Genomic DNA, 21444 nt, shown 5'->3' with positions numbered 1-21444 from the left:
AACGGCTGCCCCACCCTTCAAACCGAAACGCATTACTGCTTCACGGCAGAAATAGACAGGGTGGTGGTACCTACCCGTGCGTACTCACATGAGATCCTACCACCAGTAATCTTAAGCGGATGATAATTTAATTATGTCTACGACTTCCGAAAACCGAAGAAAATAATACTATGGCTCGTAATTCATATTCCAATCCGTGTTCTATTGAATGTTTTGGAGCTAAAACTATGCTACTGCCACTTCTACGAGACGCGAAGGTAAATATTGTCGAATCATTATTGTTTTGTGTCGGTTTACAGTTGACGTACGCCGGCCTATTTTATGTCACGAACTGCTGCTACATTTAAGTTCAGGCTTCTCACTTTTCTGTGGACTACAGAAATGAATTGCGTTGATATTGGTACAACATTTTTTTATTCAGATTTTTTTTATTTTATTATTCTTTCTAGACCTTTAAAGAGACAGAAGAGTCGAACCACTTGACGGTAAGCAGTCGTTGTTAATGAATTGAGCTGGGATTGCTACGATATTTTTTTATTCAGTTTTTTTTAGTTTATTATTCTTTGTAGGCCGACCTTTAAAGAAACAGAAGAATTGACTCACTTGACGGTAAGTATATGCTGTAACTTATGCAAATCATTCAAGTCATTGCCTCTTGATAAATTAAATATGTGGTCATTTAGCTTTTGCATGAAAACGAGCAATTACTTTAACTGATTGTAGATTAAAATTCTAAAAATTTTTTATATCCGAAATTACAAATCCATAGTAACTAAACGGTTGTATAAATAGCTTAGCTAGACCTCAAAATAAATGAATGCACTTTTTTCTCTTGTGAGTCCGCACGGGTAGGTACCACCGCCCCGCCTATTTCTGCCGTGAAGCAGTAATGCGTTTCGGTTTGAAGGGTGGGGCAGCCGTTGTGACTATACTGAGACCTTAGAACTATATCTCAAGGTGTGTGGCGCATTTACGTTGTAGATGTCTATGGGCTCCAGTAACCACTTAACACCAGGTGGGCTGTGAGCTCGTCCACACATCTAAGCAATAAAAAAAAAAAAGAAAAAAAAAGTAGATGTAGATGTAGACTCGGGCTGATGCCGTTATCGTTGTTATGGTATGGTATGGGTATGGATAGCTGTGGGTGACTCACATGTATTTATTTATTTTATAATATTTTATTATAATTACACTACACAACAACACTACATACTTTATTTTATATCAAAACATTCATTTATCACACAATCATACAAAACATTATTTACACTAAACAAAATAATATTCACAAGCAAAGTCAGGCGATAACTGCAGTATAGCGGCGGCGATATATTCCGCTAGTACATCGGTCGCATTTTTACCGATCCACCGCCACGAGTCGAAATCTGACTTGCGAGCGCGCATCCCGTATTATCTTTTCTGTTCTACGCCTTTTATAATTTTTGCTTTTTGTTTCGTGTACCTGCTTGTGTTGTTTGGACTATCTATTTCTTGTGTACTTTCTCCTTCTTTCTATATTTTGTGTTCGTCTTAAATAAAAACTTTGGTTGTGCCCTTTTGTGTTTGCAAAGACATTATATCACAACCTAAGACGACTAAAATAGCCATATTCCAAACTCAGTTTCCGTGTAATCCATTTTTAAATAATTCCTTTATCTCATTTCCGGAAATTGTTAATACGCATCAAAAGATTTAAAGTGTTAATATATTATTACAAAACTCTTGGACAATCTAATGAATCAATTTTAGGAATATATATGATTTACCGTAGCCATCTTAACGCCTTTTGCTAATATGCTCAATACAGTAAGCCCAGAAGCGCAATTATAGCTTTATTTATTTTTTTAATTCGATTCGCTTCCACAGTTTTCACACATGACCCACTTCAGTAGTGAGTCATGATGGTGAGTCACCGCATTCCGTCTAGCTACGGAAGACACCTGATGTAGTCACGGGAAATGGTCAATGAACTCGACTTCAATTATTTGTAGTATGCGGTGTGGTGTCTAAGATTGGCACTTCGTGGGTGTCGTAAAAGGCGACTGTAAGATTTACGGGAGAATAGGCAGAATTGGTCTCTGAGTACTATTGAATTGTTATTGTTGTGATTTTCTATCGGGATTAAAAATTTATGATTTGGAAATATTATTGCAATGCGGCGTGACGCGTTCATACCTTTCTTCACCCCCCTTCCTCCTTTCCACCTGTCCTTGTGAAAGTATAAAGGCCTCCGGGCCATCAGTAATCCCTCAATCATAAAAAAGGAAGCTGGCGCATAACGTGGTTGATACTATTAGCTTATAGACATAAAAGTGGAAAGCTTTAGGCCTGAACACATGTAAGCTCCGTAGAAGACAGGATTGTGATACCAACCCGGTCGAGTCAGTCATGCGCCTTAGCCATTTTTGAGCGTACAGCTTACCTAATAGTGAGTGGCCACCGTTGATATTAATGTGAGAATGCAATTTTACGGACGGTTATAAGTAGTAATAAGTAGTAGCAGTTGTACAAAGCGGTGAGTTGCAATAATGATGACTCAAAAAAAAAGGTGGATAAAACAAAAATAAATTAAACTTCAATATTTATTAAAATTAAAAAACAATAGTACAATACATGCTCACTACAACCAAGTGACGACGGCAGGACTGTTTAAGGCCGCTTTCTGAAAAAAAAATAAAGAAAAAATGTTATATTCACAAAATACAAAATCCTCCCACATGGGCTTATTTCAATAACAATTAAGTTTTCCGCACACAATCAATCGGCACTTTCGGCACACCATGCCCTGTGGCGCTCTTCTATACAGACTGCACTACAGTACCAAATAAAATCTGTAATTGACATTTCGCAATGAAACAAAATCGACCGTAGGACAGCATTCGGAAACCTCAAAGCGGTATCGGCAAATGAGTCACACAAGGGATTCTACAAAATAAAAAAGTTAAATAAGTGACGATTTACTGCGGTACCACAATAAAAATGCTGGCCATCGTAAAGCAAATGAAAGGCAGGATTGTTCGGACGGCGCTCTGCGAAACGCAAATGTAAATTTGTGAAACGTTGTGGGTGGCTTCGGGCGTGTAGGCGGTGCGTTTGCAAACACCGAAACGTTATGTTCATTGATCTAATATAACACTGAAGACGCAAGTCAATCGGTCTCGAGAAATTACGTCACAAACTTTAATAGTGGTAGGAGCTCTTGTGAGTCCGCGCGGATAGGTCCGATAGTCGTCGTGGCCTAACGGATAAGACGTCCGGTGCATTCGTGTTGAAGCGATGCACCGGTGTTCGAATCCCGCAGGCGGGTACCAATTTTTCTAATGAAATACGTACTCAACAAATGTTCACGATTGACTTCCACGGTGAAGGAATAACATCGTGTAATAAAAATGAAACCCGCAAAATTATAATTTGCGTAATTACTGGTGGTAGGACCTCTTGTGAGTCCGCACGGGTAGGTACCACCGCTCCGCCTATTTCTGCCGTGAAGCAGTAATGCGTTTCGGTTTGAAGGGTGGGGCAGCCGTTGTGACTATACTGAGACCTTAGAACTATATCTCAAGGTGTGTGGCGCATTTGCGTTGTAGATGTCTATGGGCCCCAGTAACCACTTAACACCAGGTGGGCTATGAGCCCTACCACCCACCACCTAAGCAATAAAAAAAAATACATCCTAGTTTAGACTGTACCATCGCTTAATACTTCCATAATTCAAAGACTGTGCATTTAACAATGTTTACTTCGTTAATTAATTGTCAAAGGGGCTTAGTTAGCACAGTTAGTACCCCACCGAATGTAGTTCCGCCTTGTCGTGGCGGTGGGGCTTAAGCGTGCGTCCCTAAAATCGCGTGCAGAGGAATCTGTGTGGAACGCCGCGACTAAGAGAACTGCGCCCAGCTCTCCTCGGCCGCCTTCGCATTCTGCGGGGGATGCCTTGAGAGGGAGCGAGGGACCTTCTCCCCAAGCCCTTTGCACTGACAAAGAGTTCCATTCTGGGGATGAGGGGTTGGTTCTCGGGAGCCTGGTGAGCCAGCGGCACTTTGGTGTCTTCCGGCTGCGGGTTGCCATGTCCCCGGCTTCGGCTACAGGGGAAGGCCTTCCAGATATGGGAGGTACCGGTTCGCCGGCGTGGCTCCGCACCGCGTTGTGGGCGATGGACAGGCTTCGGTCACCGTCGGCCAAACCGTAAACCCCAGTCATGGGGAACGGGGGCTTCTGCCTTTACTGGTCGAAGCCGCGAGGATGCAAACCTCTTCAAAAATGCCCTAATCCCAAGCTCGACACCCGGCGATGGGATGTATGGCTGGAGGGTTTCCAGTCCCGAGGGTGTCATAGATCCCAGGGGACCAAACCCCTGGTTAATAAAAAGGCAATATATGATGGCACATTGTAAAAAGTTTGTACCCCAGGAGGGTACCGCCCGCGAGTCGGGCGGAGAATCCCTCCGTGCTTCCACCTCAGTGGAAGCACGCTGCCCCACGTACTCTGGGGGGGGCAACAATTGTCAGGATGAAGGGGGCTGTGCGACGGGCAGCGGAATTCCCGTCGAACCGAGGTGTTCCCCGATCGCCGGCTCGATGCGCTCTGCGCTCGCCAGCGACTCGGGTATAATCAGTCCCACCAAACCATCGGCGGGGAAAAAGAGGGGGAGAAGAAAGACGGCATTACCAATTTCCGATGACAGCTGCGCGTCATCCTAAAGACGATGGCCATCGAGGAGGTGACTCCGGTGGTTCCGGGGCCTGCTACGTCGGAAGACGCGATGCCCGCTCCCCAGTGGGTACCAGTGAGGAGGAGGGGCGCTGTGTCACCAGCGACGTCCGTGGAGTCGATGTCGACGTCGGCCGCGTCCCTGGCTAGCGGGACGAGACGTTCCGGGACCTCGACCTTGCACTGGTCAATTTGGGCAAGCTGCTGTCGACTGTGGCTGCCAAGGGCGCCGAGCCAGGCAGCAGCTACCGGAAACGGCTCCGGGAGGCAGCCGCTATGGTGAGAACAAGGCTGATCCCCACCATGTCCAAGCTTTATGACTTGGTAGAGAGCCGAGAGGTGGAGAGCAAAGATCTTGTCGCTCATTGTGACTCCAGAGAGAGTCGCATCTCGGGAGATACCCCGGCCTTGCGGGGAGGGACTCCCCTGTTGCCGAGGCCGCCGCTGGCACGCTCTGGCCCCCCCGCGGGAGCGATGGATATTGACGTGCACTTGCGCTCCGCTGTGAGTGTGACGGCGCAAATGCCAGAGCCCAATCCTGTGGCCCCTGTCCCGCTAGCGCCTAGCCCCGCGCTCCCTCGCCCTCCACGTAGGGTCGAGTTAAGGCCTGCGCCGCCTCCGCGGATATCGGCCGCCCCTGCGTCTACACGGAGAGGAAGGCTAAGCCCTGCGCCAGCGCGGGCTGAAGACATCCGTTCGCCACTGGCGAGGATGGTGGATGAGTGGCCGGCACTACCGCCGCCTCTTTCGCCCTCGCGTGCTGCGGGGTTGCAGGCTCGCGGGCCACACAACACGGCTGCTGGGATGGTAGAGGTGGACTCCCTCCCAAGCAGAGAGGAAATGGTGGCCTGTATCTCGCGGGCGGTGGCGGTTGAGGTCGGCAAGCACTTTGCCGGCCTCGAGGAGATGCTCCGTTCCTCGATTGGTTCCGGAGACTGCATCCCGGCGCCAACAGCCGCAGCCACCCCGCGGAGCCAGGCCGCCCGGCTGACCTCTGCCCCCACTCCATCCGCGAGGTTGGCACGGCGTAGAGGCCGGGACCAAAACAACAAGGGTACGGGTGCCCAGAATCCTGCCCCAAAATCCCAACCCCGTCCCCTTCCTGCTCCCCCGTCAAGCATGGACGAGGGCTGGACGGAAGTGGTGAAGCGGGGCAAGAAAGCAAGGCAGCAGACAGCGGCTCTGGCAGCTCCCAGAGGGGGTCGAGCGCCGACCGCTGCAGCACGAAGCACAGAGCTGGCGGCCGTAGCTGCTCCTCGTGAGAATCGAGCACTGGCAGCCAGGAAGAAGAATGGCAAAAAGAAGAGGGCGCGCGCAGCGCGGTCGGCTGCCGTCGTAGTGACGTTGCTGCCGGCCGCCGCCGAAAAGGGCCTCACCTATAATGAGGTGATGGCCCGGGCGCGCGCGGCCGTAAGTTTGGATGAAATCGGGGCAGAGGAGGGCCTCCGCTTCCGGCACACAGCCAATGGAGCGAAGCTGCTGGAGTGTCCCGGTGCCGATAGTTCTGGCATCGCGGACAAACTAGTGGCGACGCTCCGCGTGGCACTGCCGGAGGATGAGGTGCGCGTGCACAGGCCGGTGAGGATGGCCGAGATTAGAATCACCGGCCTGGACGACTGTGCTACCAAGGAGGAGGTGGCAGCCGCGATAGCCGCCCAAGGTGGATGTGCCCTGGAGAGCGTGACCGTGGGCGAACTTCGCTCAGGGTACTCTGGAGCCAGGTCGGTGTGGGCGCGCTGCCCTGTGGAGGCAGCCACTTCCTTGGCCACTCCTCCGCCGGGAAGATCGACGGGGGACCCGGGGAGACTGCGCGTGGGCTGGATAGCGGCCCACGTGCGTCTCCAAGAACCACGTGCCTGGCGATGTCTCCGATGTTTTAGCACCGGGCACGGCCTCGCTAGGTGCACTAGCTCGGTTGACCGCAGCGGTCTGTGTTTCCGCTGCGGCCAGCCGGGCCATAAAGCGGCGTCCTGCACAGCCGCCCCGCACTGCGCTCTGTGCGCTGCGGCCGGGCGCAGGGCAAACCACCGGGCGGGAGGCAAGGCGTGCTTCCCGTCCGGTGATAATACCGAACGCAACCGGCGCCGAAAATCAAAGCGCCGACAAAAGAGAAGGTTGGCCAGAGGAGCACTGGCCAACGCTGTAATCCCCGATGCGGCGCCGGTGCCGGAGGGCGGGGGCAGCGGTGAAGGGGAGGGGGCGATGGATGTGGTCCAACAGTAATGGACCGCACCTATCGCTTCCTCCAAGGAAATCTAAACAACTCCGCCAGAGCTCAGGACATGCTGTCTCAGAGCATGGCGGAGTGGTCCATAGATATGGCTGTGGTCGCCGAGCCGTACTTCGTTCCCCCAGCAAATGATTGCTGGTTTGGGGACGACGGCGGCCTGGCGGCCATAGTCATAAGAAGAGACGCGGCGATCCCCCCCCTGGCGATGGTGACCAGGGGTCAAGGGTTCGTCGCGGTGCAGCTGGAAGGGACCGTCGTGATCGGGGCGTACTTCTCTCCGAATAGGCCTACCGTCGAGTTCGGGCATTTCCTGGGCGGGATCGGGGCGATTGCTCGCCGCCTCGCTCCTCGTCCAGTGATTCTCGCGGGGGACCTCAATGCGAAGTCTGTCGCATGGGGCTCCCCCCGCTCGGACGCTCGTGGTAGGCTACTGGAGAGGTGGGCGCACGCGGCCGGCCTCTGTTTGTTGAATAGAGGTTCGGTTGCGACGTGCGTGCGGTGGCAGGGCGAGTCTATTGTGGACGTTACGTTCGCAAGCCCGGCCATCGCACGCCGTATCCGCGACTGGAGAGTTTTGGAGGGGGCGGAGACGCTGTCAGATCACCGATATATTCGGTTTGATCTCTCCGCCCGCTCCGCAGTCGCGGACGTCCACGGGGACCACCCCCGTGGTGCATCCCGGTCATTCCCCAAGTGGGCACTGAAGCGCCTGAATAAGGCGCTCCTGATGGAAGCCTCTACGGTGGCGGCGTGGGCGCCCATGCGTCCACACCCGGTCGAGGTCGAGGGAGAGGCGGGGTGGTTCCGGGACACGATGCGTCGCATCTGTGATGCGTCGATGCCCCGGATCGGCCCTAGACTCCCTAATCGCCAAGCGTACTGGTGGTCGCCCGAAATTGCGCAACTCCGCGTGGAGTGCGTTCGGGCGAGGCGCGAGTGCGCCAGGCATCGCCGCCGCCGCCTGCCGCGGCGCAACGATCCGGTTGCGTTCGCGGCGGCAGAGGCCCGGCTGCACGGCGCATTTCGCGTCGCGCAGAGGGCATTGCAGCTGGCCATCAGAAGAGCCAAGAACCAACACATGGAGGGTCTCTTGGAGACGCTGGATGAGGATCCGTGGGGGCGGCCCTATCATATGGTGCGCAATAAAATGCGCCCATGGGCCCCCCCGATCACGGAGCGTCTCCAGCCTCAGCAGCTGCGGGACATCGTCTCGGCGCTGTTCCCGCAGGAGCGGGAGGGATTTTTCGCTCCCGCTATGGACGCGCCGCCGGAATACGACGGCGAAGTCCCTGCTGAGGTGCCCCGCATAACGGGGGCGGAGCTCCGTGTGGCCGTGCGCAAAATGTGCGCGAAAGACACTGCACCCGGCCCGGACGGCGTGCATGGCCGGGTTTGGGCCTTGGCTCTTGGTGCCCTAGGGGACCGACTCTTGAGGCTTTACAACTCCTGCCTCGAGTCGGGACGGTTTCCTTCATCGTGGAGGACGGGCAGACTCGTGCTGTTGAGAAAGGAGGGGCGCCCGGCCGATACTGCCGCCGGGTACCGTCCCATCGTGTTGCTGGATGAGGTGGGCAAGCTGCTGGAACGCATTCTGGCGGCCCGCATCATCCAGCATCTGGTCGGGGTGGGACCCGATCTGTCGGCGGAGCAGTATGGCTTCCGAGAGGGCCGCTCAACGGTAGACGCGATCCTTCGCGTGCGGGCCCTCTCGGAGGAGGCCGTCTCCAGGGGTGGGGTGGCTTTGGCGGTGTCTCTCGACATCGCCAATGCGTTTAACACCCTGCCCTGGTCCGTGATAGGAAGGGCGCTGGAACGGCACGGAGTGCCCCCCTACCTTCGCCGGCTGGTGGGTTCCTACTTGGAGGACAGATCGGTCACGTGTACCGGACACGGTGGGATCGTGCACCGGTTCCCGGTCGTGCGCGGTGTTCCACAGGGGTCGGTGCTCGATGACCCCCTTTTGTGGAATATCGGGTATGACTGGGTACTGAGGGGTGCCCTCCTCCCGGGCCTAAGCGTAATCTGTTACGCAGACGACACGTTGGTCGTGGCCCGGGGGGGGAGTTTTGCTGAGTCTGCCCGTCTTGCTACCGCTGGGGTGGCGCATGTCGGCGGCAAAATCAGGAGATTGGGCCTCGACGTGGCACTCAGTAAATCCGAGGCCATGTGGTTCCACAGGCCCCGGAGAGTGCCACCTGTCGATGCCCATATCGTGGTTGGAGGCGTCCGGATTGGGGTCGGGGTGCAGTTGAAGTACCTCGGCCTCATTCTGGACAGTCGTTGGACCTTCCGTGCTCACTTTCAGCACCTGGTCCCTCGTTTGTTGGGGGTGGCCGGCGCGTTAAGCCGGCTTCTGCCCAACGTCGGGGGGCCTGACCAGGTGACGCGCCGTCTCTATACGGGGGTGGTGCGATCAATGGCCCTATACGGGGCGCCTGTGTGGGGCCAGTCCCTGGCCGCGGGGGTGGCGAAGCTGCTGCAACGGCCGCAACGCACCATCGCGGTCAGGGTCATCCGTGGTTATCGCACCATCTCCTTTGAGGCGGCGTGTGTACTGGCTGGGACGCCGCCTTGGGCTCTGGAAGCGGAGGCGCTCGCCGCTGACTATCAGTGGCGGGCTGACCTTCGCGCCCGGGGCGTGGCGCGTCCCAGCCACAGTGTGGTCAGAGCGCGGAGGGCCCAATCTCGGCGGTCCGTGCTGGAGTCATGGTCCAGGCGGCTGGCTGATCCTTCGGCCGGTCGTAGGACCGTCGAGGCGATTCGCCCGGTCCTTGTGGATTGGGTGAATCGTGACAGAGGACGCCTCACTTTCCGGCTCACGCAGGTGCTCACTGGGCATGGTTGCTTCGGTGAGTTCCTGCACCGGATCAGAGCCGAGCCGACGGCAGAGTGCCACCATTGTGATTGCGACTTGGACACGGCAGAGCATACGCTCGTCGCCTGCCCCGCATGGGAGGGGTGGCGCCGTGTCCTCGTCGCAAAAGTAGGAAACGACTTGTCGTTGCCGAGTGTTGTGGCATCGATGCTCGGCGACGACGAGTCGTGGAAGGCGATGCTCGACTTCTGCGAGTGCACCATCTCGCAGAAGGAGGCGGCGGGGCGCGTGAGAGACGCACAATCCCGCCGCCGTCGAGCGGGGGCCAGGGAGGCGGATCTCGCCCAAGCCCTGGCCCTCTAAGTGTTTCGGGTCCCCTCCTCACATGTCGGTCTGGGGACCGGCGAGGGGGGCCTAAGAAGACGACGTGCAAGCTGCTCTGCACGCGTTTTACGCAAGAGCATCCGGGTGATGGAAGGCCGGCTATCCTCGACCCACGCTGGTTCTGGTCCAGCGGGGTATTTCGTAGGATAGCTCACTCTAACCGGCGCCATCTAGGCGGGCTTCGGATAGCCTGCCGACCGAGAGGGCTGGTGGTCGTGGCGCCGACGACCGCCGGTCCGGCGTCCCGAGGGGGAGGGTGATGGGAGAGATGTGCTCCGCACTAAACGCTTCACTTTCCCCCCTTTGCCTCTTCATGAGTTCTGTCTCATGCGAGGTTTGGACGTTGGTTGTTGAGCGACAGGAGGTTTTAGTCAGTTCGACTCTGACATGCTCCGCCCTCTATCCCCAGTGGAGGGCGGAAGTCCGGCGATTTCCTCCTGACCAAAAAAAAAAAAAAAAAGTACAGTTATAGCGTTTTCTTTGCCAACGGGTTTGTTTTTTCTTTCTTCAATGAGCCGCCTCGTTAGTCAAGTGGCGAATAAAGGAAGTCTAACACGGGATCTGTGTTGCGCCTTTGCGAAAGATTTTTCAATTTATAACTTCTGTTTTATTGGTGATTTGGAGTAATGTGAGGCCGTATGGGTAGTTATCATCACTCTGTATTTTTACAGCGAAACAGTTTGAAGAAGAGGATAGCCATTTTACAATACCATTGCGGTTTCGACCTCACGTCTCAAGGCGAATCATGGCATGGCATGATAACTATACTTGAGACCTTAGAACTTATATCTCAAGGTGGGTGGCGCATTTACGTTGTGGATGTCTATGGGCTCCAGTAACCACTTAACACCAGATGGGCTGTGAGCTCGTCAACACATCTATGCAATAAAAAATAAAAAAAAGTTGTACACTTTTTTATGAGCTCAAAGATATTGATGTCTTGCTTATTTCTAAAGCGGAGCAATCATACGTTATGGTGGAAACAGAATAATCGTTTTTTTTTGCATGTCATTAAGACTGCAACTTCCAATATGTTACAATATACGGATAGCCACTGAGTTTTTTGCCGGATGTTCTCAGTGGGTCGCGATTCAGATCTAGTAGCAGAATCAGCGAAGCACTGCTCTTGCTAAGGTCAGTGTTGCCAATTCTCTCAAGTTGAGCCCGTGAGCTCACCTACCGATTCGCGCGAAATTGGAATAGCCCCTTAGACTCCCGACGATTAGGTAGGGAAAATAATAATAATTTTACGTCAATGTTATAGCACAATAAAGAAAATAGAGGCGGCACAGACGATACAAACAGAAACAATGTATAATATTCTTTAGTTATAATAGTGAGCCACCTTTTCGTCGACACTGAACAGTCAAATGGGAAGTGTCCCGCTGTTCGTATGGAAAGAGAGTGTAACATCTTCACTGGACATCGTTAAAACTTTGCGCTTTCAAGCTTTACTTCAAGGGCTGCCACTTGATAGTTAAGCAAAAACTTTAAAAATATTTTAGGCAGTCTCAAGTATCCTAATAACTGAGTTATTTTTTTTTAATTTGGAATAGTTATTCAATTGCATTTGATGATGACGTTTTCCTTGTTATGGATTTTTTGTGCACCGCGTACTAAGTTTGGGTATTTTTTTTTTATTGTTTACATAAATGCCGCTACCCACCTCAAGATATGAGTTCTGAGGTCTCAGATTGTACAGTACAACGGCTATCCCGCCCTTCAAACCGAAACGCATTACTGCTTCACGGCAGAAATAGGCGGGGCGATGGTACCTGCCCGTGCGGACTCACAAGATCTACCACCAGTATAGGAGCTCAGTATATTACTAAACTTGGTGTGACCATATAGTAACTGTTTTTAAATTCATTTCATTAAGATAAAATCAATTCTTTATTTCAAAAACGAGTCAAAACAATACATTGATTGGAGTCTCCTTTTAAGCGTGCAAGCCTGTGCTAGGAGACTCCGAACTCCGTTAATACACTATACATTTAACATTATTGTTTCTAATTTAATCTTATCCTGTATACACATATATGTACATATATTTTTCATTATATATTTTTTTTTCATTATTTATTAGAGCCATACACCTATTAGGTAAAGTTGGCTTTTATTAATTTTCATAAATAAAATATTTATTCCGAATCGCACCACTGTCAACCCTAACCGTCCATTCAAAAGACCAATATTTACTGCAACTAATTTGCACTAAACAAAGCACATCCGATTTCTTTAAACCATTTTTTAAACTGTCACCAAGACTGTTGATTGTAAAACTGTCTATTCATATACTACGCTTAATTGGTTCCAGTTTCCCTTTGTGAGATTCTAATGCTATGGTGGACTGACACTAATTGCCTCCAATAGGGATAGCAATAAATACATAATAGGATGGGCCAAATCCTGAGCACGGGGACCGACAAAGCGAGTTGGCTAAATATTGTACTGATTTTAAACTTTTGTATTTCACCAACCAGCCTTTATTGAACTTCTGACGCCTTTATTTTGTCTACCGTCTTATAGTAATATTACAATGGTCCAGTATTTATTGCCGTGCAAGTTGAATACATTGTATAAACTACTGTGTAGCAGTAAACTGCGTCTTTTGTTTTTAGAAGCGTTGTTTTTAAGTACCAAGTTATTCTTTTTAAATTTTGTTTCAATGACGCAATTGAACTAACCTTAACATAATCTGCATTTTTGTTTTACCCAAAATAAGTAAACAATCCTGTAGCAATGCTTATTTCAAATTAGCCTAAACACTAAAAATAATGCCAATTGCGAAATTTGAGTTTAAGACTTCATTGGTTGTTTACTGTTCAAACCGGGTAATACGGTTGCTTTGTGGCACAAATAGAATAGCGGTCCATACCTATCTTAGATTGCTTATACCATCTACTAATTAAGGAATTGAGTATGTTACGATGGGTAAGAAATAGCAGTAAGGGTCCTAAGATATCCCTGGACCTAATACATAACGTCTGCAAACCATCAAGTCCCATATAGTCCGCGTACCCCCTAGGTGCTAATACTTCGAAAAGACGTAGAGGAAAGGGATGGAATGAACGAGACCAATGGATAAGCTTGTCCCTTTCTAATCTACTGTTGGTCATTTGATTATTAAGAGTCCCTGAAAAGGTCGTTCTAGGTCCATTTTTGAAATCCGAAAATTACGATATAGGTCTCTATAATTCTAAAGGTGCGACATATCCGCCCGTGGATAGGGTTAATTATTGTCATACTAACTTGATAGAACAAGGCTTGGGATTCATTGCCAATAAATAGTCGTTGAGGCTGTTCTCGCAATTAGAATACGCCATCCCGAAACCGAGACCGCCGCCGATGTACATTGGCCATTTCTTGTAGCCTCTCAAGAAGAAACTACCCATCATGCTGCCTATTAAGAGCCCTGTCACTGAAATAATTCAACACATTATTATAGTATACAAGGTTTTTTTTTATTAGTAGATATTTTGAACAGTCCGTCCGCCATAAATGGTTTTCAGAACCAACGTGAACGCTGTCATCAGCACTGAACTATGAAAGACGAAGTCAACTCTATTGTAAAGCGAATGTCACCCATCAAACTGAAATACATGAGAGCATTACGCCAGAAACAGCCAGGCTGTGGGAGAGCATTACGCCAGAAACAGCCAGCCAGGCTTTGCGGTAGGCAGCGGCTTGGCTCTGCCCCTGGCATTGCTGAAGTCCATGGGCGACGGTAACCACTCACCATCAGGTGGGCCGTATGCTCGTCTGCCTACAAGGGCAATAAAAAAAACTTATATTCTGCTATTATAATATAACAAACACCGATAGGTAGGTTTTGGTAGGCAGTGGCTTGGCTCTGCCCCTAGCATTGCTGGAGTCCATGGGCAACGTTAACTACTCACCATTAGGTGGGCCGTTTGCTCGTGTGCCTACAAGGGCAATAAAAAAAACAGAACATGAAATTTAGGAAAATCAGCAGCAAAATAGCAGTGAAGGAATCGTGATAGAATTTGTCAGCAGACTAGCCATTATTCAATTGACTATGAGAATTCGATTTCATATTTTAAAACTTAAAGCGGTAGTACACTGTGAACTGTTTAGACCAAACAACCATGAGGGTTAAAAAAGGAACACTAGATTGGATAATTTAGTACCCCCGATCAGAATAGAGACTAATGATGAAAAACTAATCAAGCTGTATTATGAATTGCATGTAAGGGGTGCAGTAATTAGATCTATTAGTCTGTATGCAATCTAGTCCCTATGCATCCTGTAAGTATATAACCTGATTATGTAAACCCATGTATTCTGATTATTAAATAATCAACTTACGGCACTGGTATTCTTATTGACATGACAACCTGAGTTTTGCTACCCACTTTCTGACTTGAGATCGAATTTAATTGCCGGACCCTTAAAACCGGAACGCGAAATTTTATACGATAGGAACGTGACATGCATCTTATCTAATCATCCTTGCCAGGAAAAGAAGGTTGGAAGAAAGTAAGAAGGTAAGAAGAAAGTAAGAAGAATTTTGGGAAGGAAAAGCTTAAGTTAAATGAGACTGCCGCTAAGGGTATTGCATTAGCTACAGTTCCCCGAGGTCACCTACCAATATATAACTGACATAACTGATAGATTAACGTTAGGATCCTTTGATCCCAAAATTAAATTGTTGCATAACATTTTTACATAGATAAAAAGGGTAGCCTTCGCACTAGGTGGATCGTTGACTTGGTGAGAGCCGCGAGGCACGGAAGATGGAATGTTGGGCCAAATCTTTGGATAGGCTTATATTCAGCAGCGGACAATGACGTAGAAATCTTACTAAATAAAGGTCATTAATAAATGATTACTTTCAAGATGATAAACACCAAAAAAGCCCACAAACACTTTCGGGTGCAATGGAAATGCATCCTTCTGTACAGCTAAATAATAGTCATGTATTAATTTACCTGTTTTCAATCCGAAATCAACGAAACATGCAGAGTACCGATCTTCAAAGTCACGTTTGTCGGTTTTACTCATTTCTCGCATGAACTAAGTCACAGATACGTAACTAAATAGAAACATATACATTTTGAGTTCGAAACAATTATTAGTGAAATAATTTAAAGGGATTAATGTTTTTAATAAAAGCAAAATGAACGAAGCTACGATTTCGCATTGACAATGTTAAATTTTAATGTCACATTTTTGAAAGCAGGTTTTGTTTCAATCTAGAGATTATTGTTACATGATTATTCTTCAAATATATTGTTATATCAATTCAGAACTAAAAATAAGCACTTACAAAAAAATAAAAGAAGGAGAAGTATCAATAATTTAAATAAAAAGTACAAGAGCTAAAGTTTTAGTATATTAAAGTTTTAGTATATACTAAAAAAGTGGATGAGCTCTCGGCCCAAATAATGTTAAGTGGATACCGGAGCTCATATATAAGTTTTTGATGGTGCTTTGCGACACATTACGGTAGAGCTATGCTGGCTTAATACTTAAAGAACGTGACAATCCATTCTCCGGCAATTTTTCTTATACAACACACGTGAAATCATATCGGCAATCTTACAATAAAGGCACAATATAGAAAAGTTTTACTGGTAGGACTTCTTGTGAGTCCGCACGGGAAAGTACCACTACCCTACCTATTTCTGCCGTGAAGCAGTAATGCGTTTCGATTTGAAGGGTGGGGCAGCCGTTGTAACTATACTTTAGAACTCATATCTAAAGGTGGGTGGCGGCATTTACGCTGTAGATGTCTATGGGCTTCGGTAATTACTGGTGGTAGGAGCTCTTGTGAATCCGCGTGGGTAGGTACCACCACCCTGCCTATTTCTGCAGTGAAGCAGTAATGCGGCTTAACACCAGATGGGTTGTGAGCTCGTCTATCTATGCAATAAATTAAAAAAGCTAACATATTAAATTACAATTCTCACTCAAATAACTTCGGTTAATCTAGTTTATAAAGCCGTATTTTCTATCGGGCGGAAGCTCCAGGGATTACCGGTAATCCTTGCAACACAATTAATTCGGCCAATTAAGATTTCAATCAGATAGTAATACTGATTAGATTCACATAATTAAAGGGTTGATTTGCAGGTAATTGAATTATGTTATTATTGTGTACAATACAAATTTGAAGTCGGCGTGGCCTAAAGGATAAGATGTCCGGTGCATTTGTGTTGAGCGATGCACCAGTGTTCGAATCCCAGGCGGGTACCAATTTTTCTAATGAAATACGTACTCAACAAATGCTCACGATTCACTTCCACGGTGAAGGAATAACATCGTGTAATAAAAATGAAACCCGCAAAATTATAATTTGCGTAATTACTGGTACGGTCAACGGTACTACGGTCTTAGAACTTATATCTCAAGGTGGGTGGCGCATTTACGTCTGTGGGCTCCAGTAACCACTTAACACCAGGTGGGCTGTGAGCTCGTCCATCCATCTAAGTAATAAAAAAAAAACGAAAATGGCAAAGTATTTGAAATGTCAACCATAATATAATGAAGAAAATTAGTTTTGTTTGTTGTATAGTTAATATTCAGTTAAAATTTGTTTAATTTTTAAAGCGCCTGCTAAGTTCTATATACAGCTTACGAACTGCCACTTGAAAGATAGATTGAGGCGTCTAAATAATACAATTGCGCCTATGAAATAAAGCTGCTGTCTCCAGAACAGTTTATTATAGTTTTAAAGTTAAATCGAACACCAAATTAGCCTCTTATGATTATGATTATTGAAGCAAATGAAATCTCGCATTTCAGTAATAACTAACCCGTGAACCAATTAGGGATAGCTTAAAATAATTCGATCCAAACTAACGTCCATCATTCAGTTCATTAACCATAGCCCCGAAGGTATTCCAAAACCAAAATTAAATTTCCATACGTTTGTCAAATAACCTCTAATAGAATTCTGTTTAGATAAAAGCTAAAATTAGTGGCCAATGTTTGATCAAAATCGACTAAATAATGAAGTTAGCCGTTCCGCCAATCCGCCAATGGGGCACGTACGAATTAGTTCGAATCACACACAGCAGATCCGGCCTTAGCTAGTCTAAACCAGTAATAGACAAAGGATTTGCACCGAACAAGCTGCAAGCCTAATCATCGGATACAGATACGTATTCAGGCAGTGAAACAGAATATGGATCATTAGATTACGTGAAAAATTCTATTTCAATGTTCTAAATGAAGTCAAATCAAGAATTTCAGACAAAGGAACAATTAGGCTTTGATAAAGATTAAACAACTTTGACAATAACTATAGAGTAATAATTTTAAACCTTGAGGCAAGAAAGCTAGCTTAAGCCAGTGAAGATTTTAATGAATAATTCTTTGTTTGAAGCATTTTATATTATCCTCCAAACTCACATCACATACGTCCCTGCAAACAAGACATAACAACTGCCTCCACCCATAATCCTATCTGCATGTCTTATCAAAGCGGTTTCCACGTAATGAACGGAAATTGACAGCCATGATTGGAGCGATGAAATCCTACCGAAGACGGAATGACAGATGACTAAGCTATCGAATTAGTGGTCATTTAATGCATACAAAATGTTTCAACTAGAATTCGGAAACTAAAATGGCAATGGACAGGACATACAATAAGAGGCATCGAAAAATGGAACAAAAGCATAGTGTTTTGATACCCTAGAGATAGGAAAAGGAAACGAGGCAGACAGATTCGGAGGTGGGAAGACGAGATAAAGACGGTAGCAGGAAAACTATGGACAAGGAAAGCTCTAAGCCGAGTAGAGTGGAAAGAAATGGAGGAGGCCTTTGCCAAAGTTGGGCAAACAGACGAAGTTGTCGATGTCATCGACTCGGCAGAGTCGTTAATTTAAGTTTATTATTTGTAAATATCCTTTCCGTCTGAATAAAGGCTTTTATTATTATTATTATTATAATGCATACATAGCATTCTAATGTCATAATTGATTTATTTCCCAAATATAAAAGATACCGCTTAGCTGATATATGTTATATTGGATCGAATGATTACGTTTAATATTTTCTAGCTAGAAAATAAAAATTATGACCCATATATGTATGTATAGTATTAATACTTTCTTCTATTTTGCGGGACCCCAACTTAACACAAACAAAACACAACCGGAAATGAATTCTATTTTTTCAATAGTAATTAATGCTCACATTATTGAAATGAGATTAAGGAGTCCATTACCGCAAATTGATTATAATATGTTGTGCTACGATTGAAAATTGGAATCGTATAGTTTGATACTTCGCGTGTGTGTTTTTCAATAATACCTATTTTACGTAATTGTTCAGACGATGTTGCGGCTGAAATTGTCAAAACAGAAAAAGGCTAATTATGGAATTTAAATACGCTTATGAATTGATTTATGTTAAATTATTTTGATGTTATTTTTTTTATTTTTATTGCTTAGATGTGTGGATGGGCTCACAGACCACCTGGTGTTAAGTGGTTACTGGAGCCCATAGACCTCTACAACGTAAATACGCTACACACCTTGAGATATAGTTCTAAGGTCTCAGTATAGTCACAACGGCTGCCCCACCCTTCAAACCGAAACGCATTACTGCTTCACGGCAGAAATAGGCGGGGCGGTGGTACCTACCCGTGCGGACTCACAAGAGGTCCTACCACCAGTAATAAAGAATATTAAATTTAGATAGAAAAAAAACAAAATGTGTGCAATTCACACGTGGTAGAAGTGAAACCTTCCAAAATTAAAATACAATTATCCTAAACGTCTTAAGTATATGTAAAATTTTGTCATTAGTAAATAATTGTAAGGTAGCGCCCTATGTGAATTGATATTTTAATTTCACGTATAATCCTAAATAAAAATTCACTACAAGAGCTTTCATACACACGTTAGTATTAAAAAATCTCACAGATGGCGCTGTATTAAATAGTATGTATATTTCTGTCTCATTCTTTGCTGGCTTCATCCTACACATTTTTGTATTTGTGTCTCTTACCTGTCGTTTTTTCCGTTGCATCCGGTTTGAAATCACAACGATTCTAAAGAAGTTTTCACTTTAAAAAAGTAATACTAAATTATTAACTTATCGCTAAAGCCGTAGCGTCTTTGTGAATTGTCAATGATAATACTGTGTTCGAAATAATTAAGTAATTCGTTGATAACTTTTATGTTCCAATTATAATTTAAGTAGACCGAAACATTATGATTAATAGCAATACGCTTTCAGTTATACTCGTACCATTAAATCTAATAATTATTTGAATTATGCTTTAAGTGTGCGGTATAGTTTATTTCTGATCTTTTGTCTAAACACCGAAAATACTTGTTTTGCTTCAAGAATTATAGCCATAATAACTAATTTATTAATATTTATCGCTTTTATATCTAATTGAACATAATCTTGAGGGTGAATTATTAAGGACTTTAAAGTTAGGCACCAAAAGTAAATTATAAAATATCATATTTACATTTCAAAAAAAAAACCCACCATAATTGCAATTACTGAAAAGTTATTTAGTTTTTATAAGATTTAAATAGTTTCCGATTTTTTTTATTATTTGTACGAATTTATAATTTGTTATAGGTACATCGACGAAAGCCTCTGAATCCAATTTTTAATTTCTCCAACTTTGCTAGTCTTTTAGTAGCCATATATGGCTTAGCAATCATTTACAATCTCACAAGCATTTACTGGTGGTAGGACCTCTTGTGAGTCCGCACGGGTAGGTACCACCGCCCTGCCCATTTCTGCCGTGAAGCAGTAATGCGTTTCGGTTTGAAGGGTGGAGTAGCCGTTGTAACAATACTGAGATCTTAGAACTTATATCTCAAGGTGGGTGGCGCATTTGCGTTGTAGATGTCCATGGGCTCCAGTAACCACTTAACATCAGGTGGGCTGTGAGCTCGTCCACCCATCTAAGCAATAAAAAATAAAAAAGCAATCCGATTAAATAAGATTCACTGATCATGGAGATTTCACGAAATAACTCATAACCTAAACAAAAAATATAAAAATCTAGATAGCTATTTACTGTAACAACACGCCTCTATTAAGAGCCGGTCTACCCCTCTGATAAAATATTGTCATTGCATATTATGCAAATAAGTTAAGGAAATCGTTTTGAAAGTATAATTCGTCTAATTGTAAATTTTGCCCGGGGCTGATTCCGTCTCTATTCCGGTAGCGGCTTATTCAATATTTTGTTGTAAACAGCCTTAAGGTTCGAGATCAAAGTAGATTTGAGAACGTTAATGTTCTTTGAGTTAATGTTCTTTAAGCCTTTTAATTAAAGCTAAGTCAAATTTTTACTGGTGGTAGGACCTCTTGTGAGTCCGCACGGGTGGATACCACCGCCCTGCCTATTTCTGCCATGAAGCAGTAATGCGTTTCGATTTGAAGGGTGGGGCAGCCGTTGTAACTATACTGAGACCTTAGAACTTATATCTCAAAGTGAGTGGCGCATTTACGTTGTAGATGTCTATGGGCTCCAGTAACCACTTAACACCGGGTGGTCTGTGAGCTCGTCCACCCATCTAAGCAGTAAACAAAAAATACCAACAAGTTCTTTTATGTTTCCATACCTGTTTCCTAGTCGTTGGGCAGTTACTGGAGCCCATAGATATGAGACTAGCGTCGTTGGTCCTTGACGACCCTTTATTCTGGTATCCCCAGTGTGGCACCGCGAGCCTTGTTGTAGTGTTGACCGCGATAATTTTCCCTATTCTGACCGGGTCTGACCCGGATATCAAGCGTCGGCTGAGACAACGTAGTGTTCGAAAATCATCCCTGGGCCTGCTCAAACGTCTACGGACCGTTAAGACCCATATACCCCGCGTGCTCCCTAAAGACAGAAACCTCATGTAGCTTCTGCCCTCTACCCGGAAAAAAACCTCGTAGATGTTGCAGTGTCAACAAGCAATAAAAAAAAACCCCGAAATCAGACATATTGCGATTAGTAATTAATTGTGGTCCAATATTTGTAAATGCTTAGTGCACATTTTTTTTAAACTTCCATATTCTAACTTTCTCTAGTTCAGTTAATTTGATGACTTTTGATTACCATTACAAAATTCCAAATAAAGCATCAACAATCGCTTTAGATCACAAAAGAAAATTTACTTGTTGCCACCCACCGCGCGTGCTTCTCCGCTGAAAGCAATTAATCACGCTTCCTTTGTATTCGTGCTTCGACGTCTTCATAATTTAGGGTTGAACTTTTGTTGAAACACAAAATCGTAACCGTGAAGTTAAATGTTGCAATTGATTGTTAACATCTGACTGCGCATTCGTTCTAACGAAGACCAAGTTTGGAAGACCC

At 46.1% G+C, this 21444-nt stretch overlaps 1 protein-coding gene across 1 annotated transcript; it reads right to left on the bottom strand.

Moving 5' to 3' along the window:
- Positions 1-2568: 2568 nt before the first annotated feature.
- LOC134199129 (MICOS complex subunit Mic10-like) lies at positions 2569-15331 on the bottom strand. Its single transcript, XM_062669349.1, has 3 exons — positions 15092-15331; positions 13392-13560; positions 2569-2662 (listed from the first exon to the last, which is right to left on the bottom strand). Exons 1-3 carry the CDS (start codon positions 15171-15173, stop codon positions 2650-2652), a joined length of 264 nt encoding a protein of 87 aa, XP_062525333.1. The 5' UTR covers positions 15174-15331; the 3' UTR covers positions 2569-2649.
- Positions 15332-21444: the final 6113 nt, after the last annotated feature.

Source organism: Bombyx mori, chromosome 7 (assembly GCF_030269925.1).
Source record: "Bombyx mori chromosome 7, ASM3026992v2".
Classification (NCBI taxonomy): Eukaryota; Metazoa; Arthropoda; class Insecta; order Lepidoptera; family Bombycidae; genus Bombyx; species Bombyx mori.
This window is presented reverse-complemented; position numbering and strand designations above follow the sequence as displayed.

Excerpts from the sequence above, each read along its gene's own strand:
- LOC134199129 (XM_062669349.1), bottom strand. The coding sequence starts at position 15,173 with ATGCGAGAAATGAGTAAAACCGACAAACGTGACTTTGAAGATCGGTAC. Across the intron at positions 13,561-15,091 it reads TGATTTCGGATTGAAAACAG|TGACAGGGCTCTTAATAGGC; the intron begins GTAAATTAATAC and ends GAATTATTTCAG.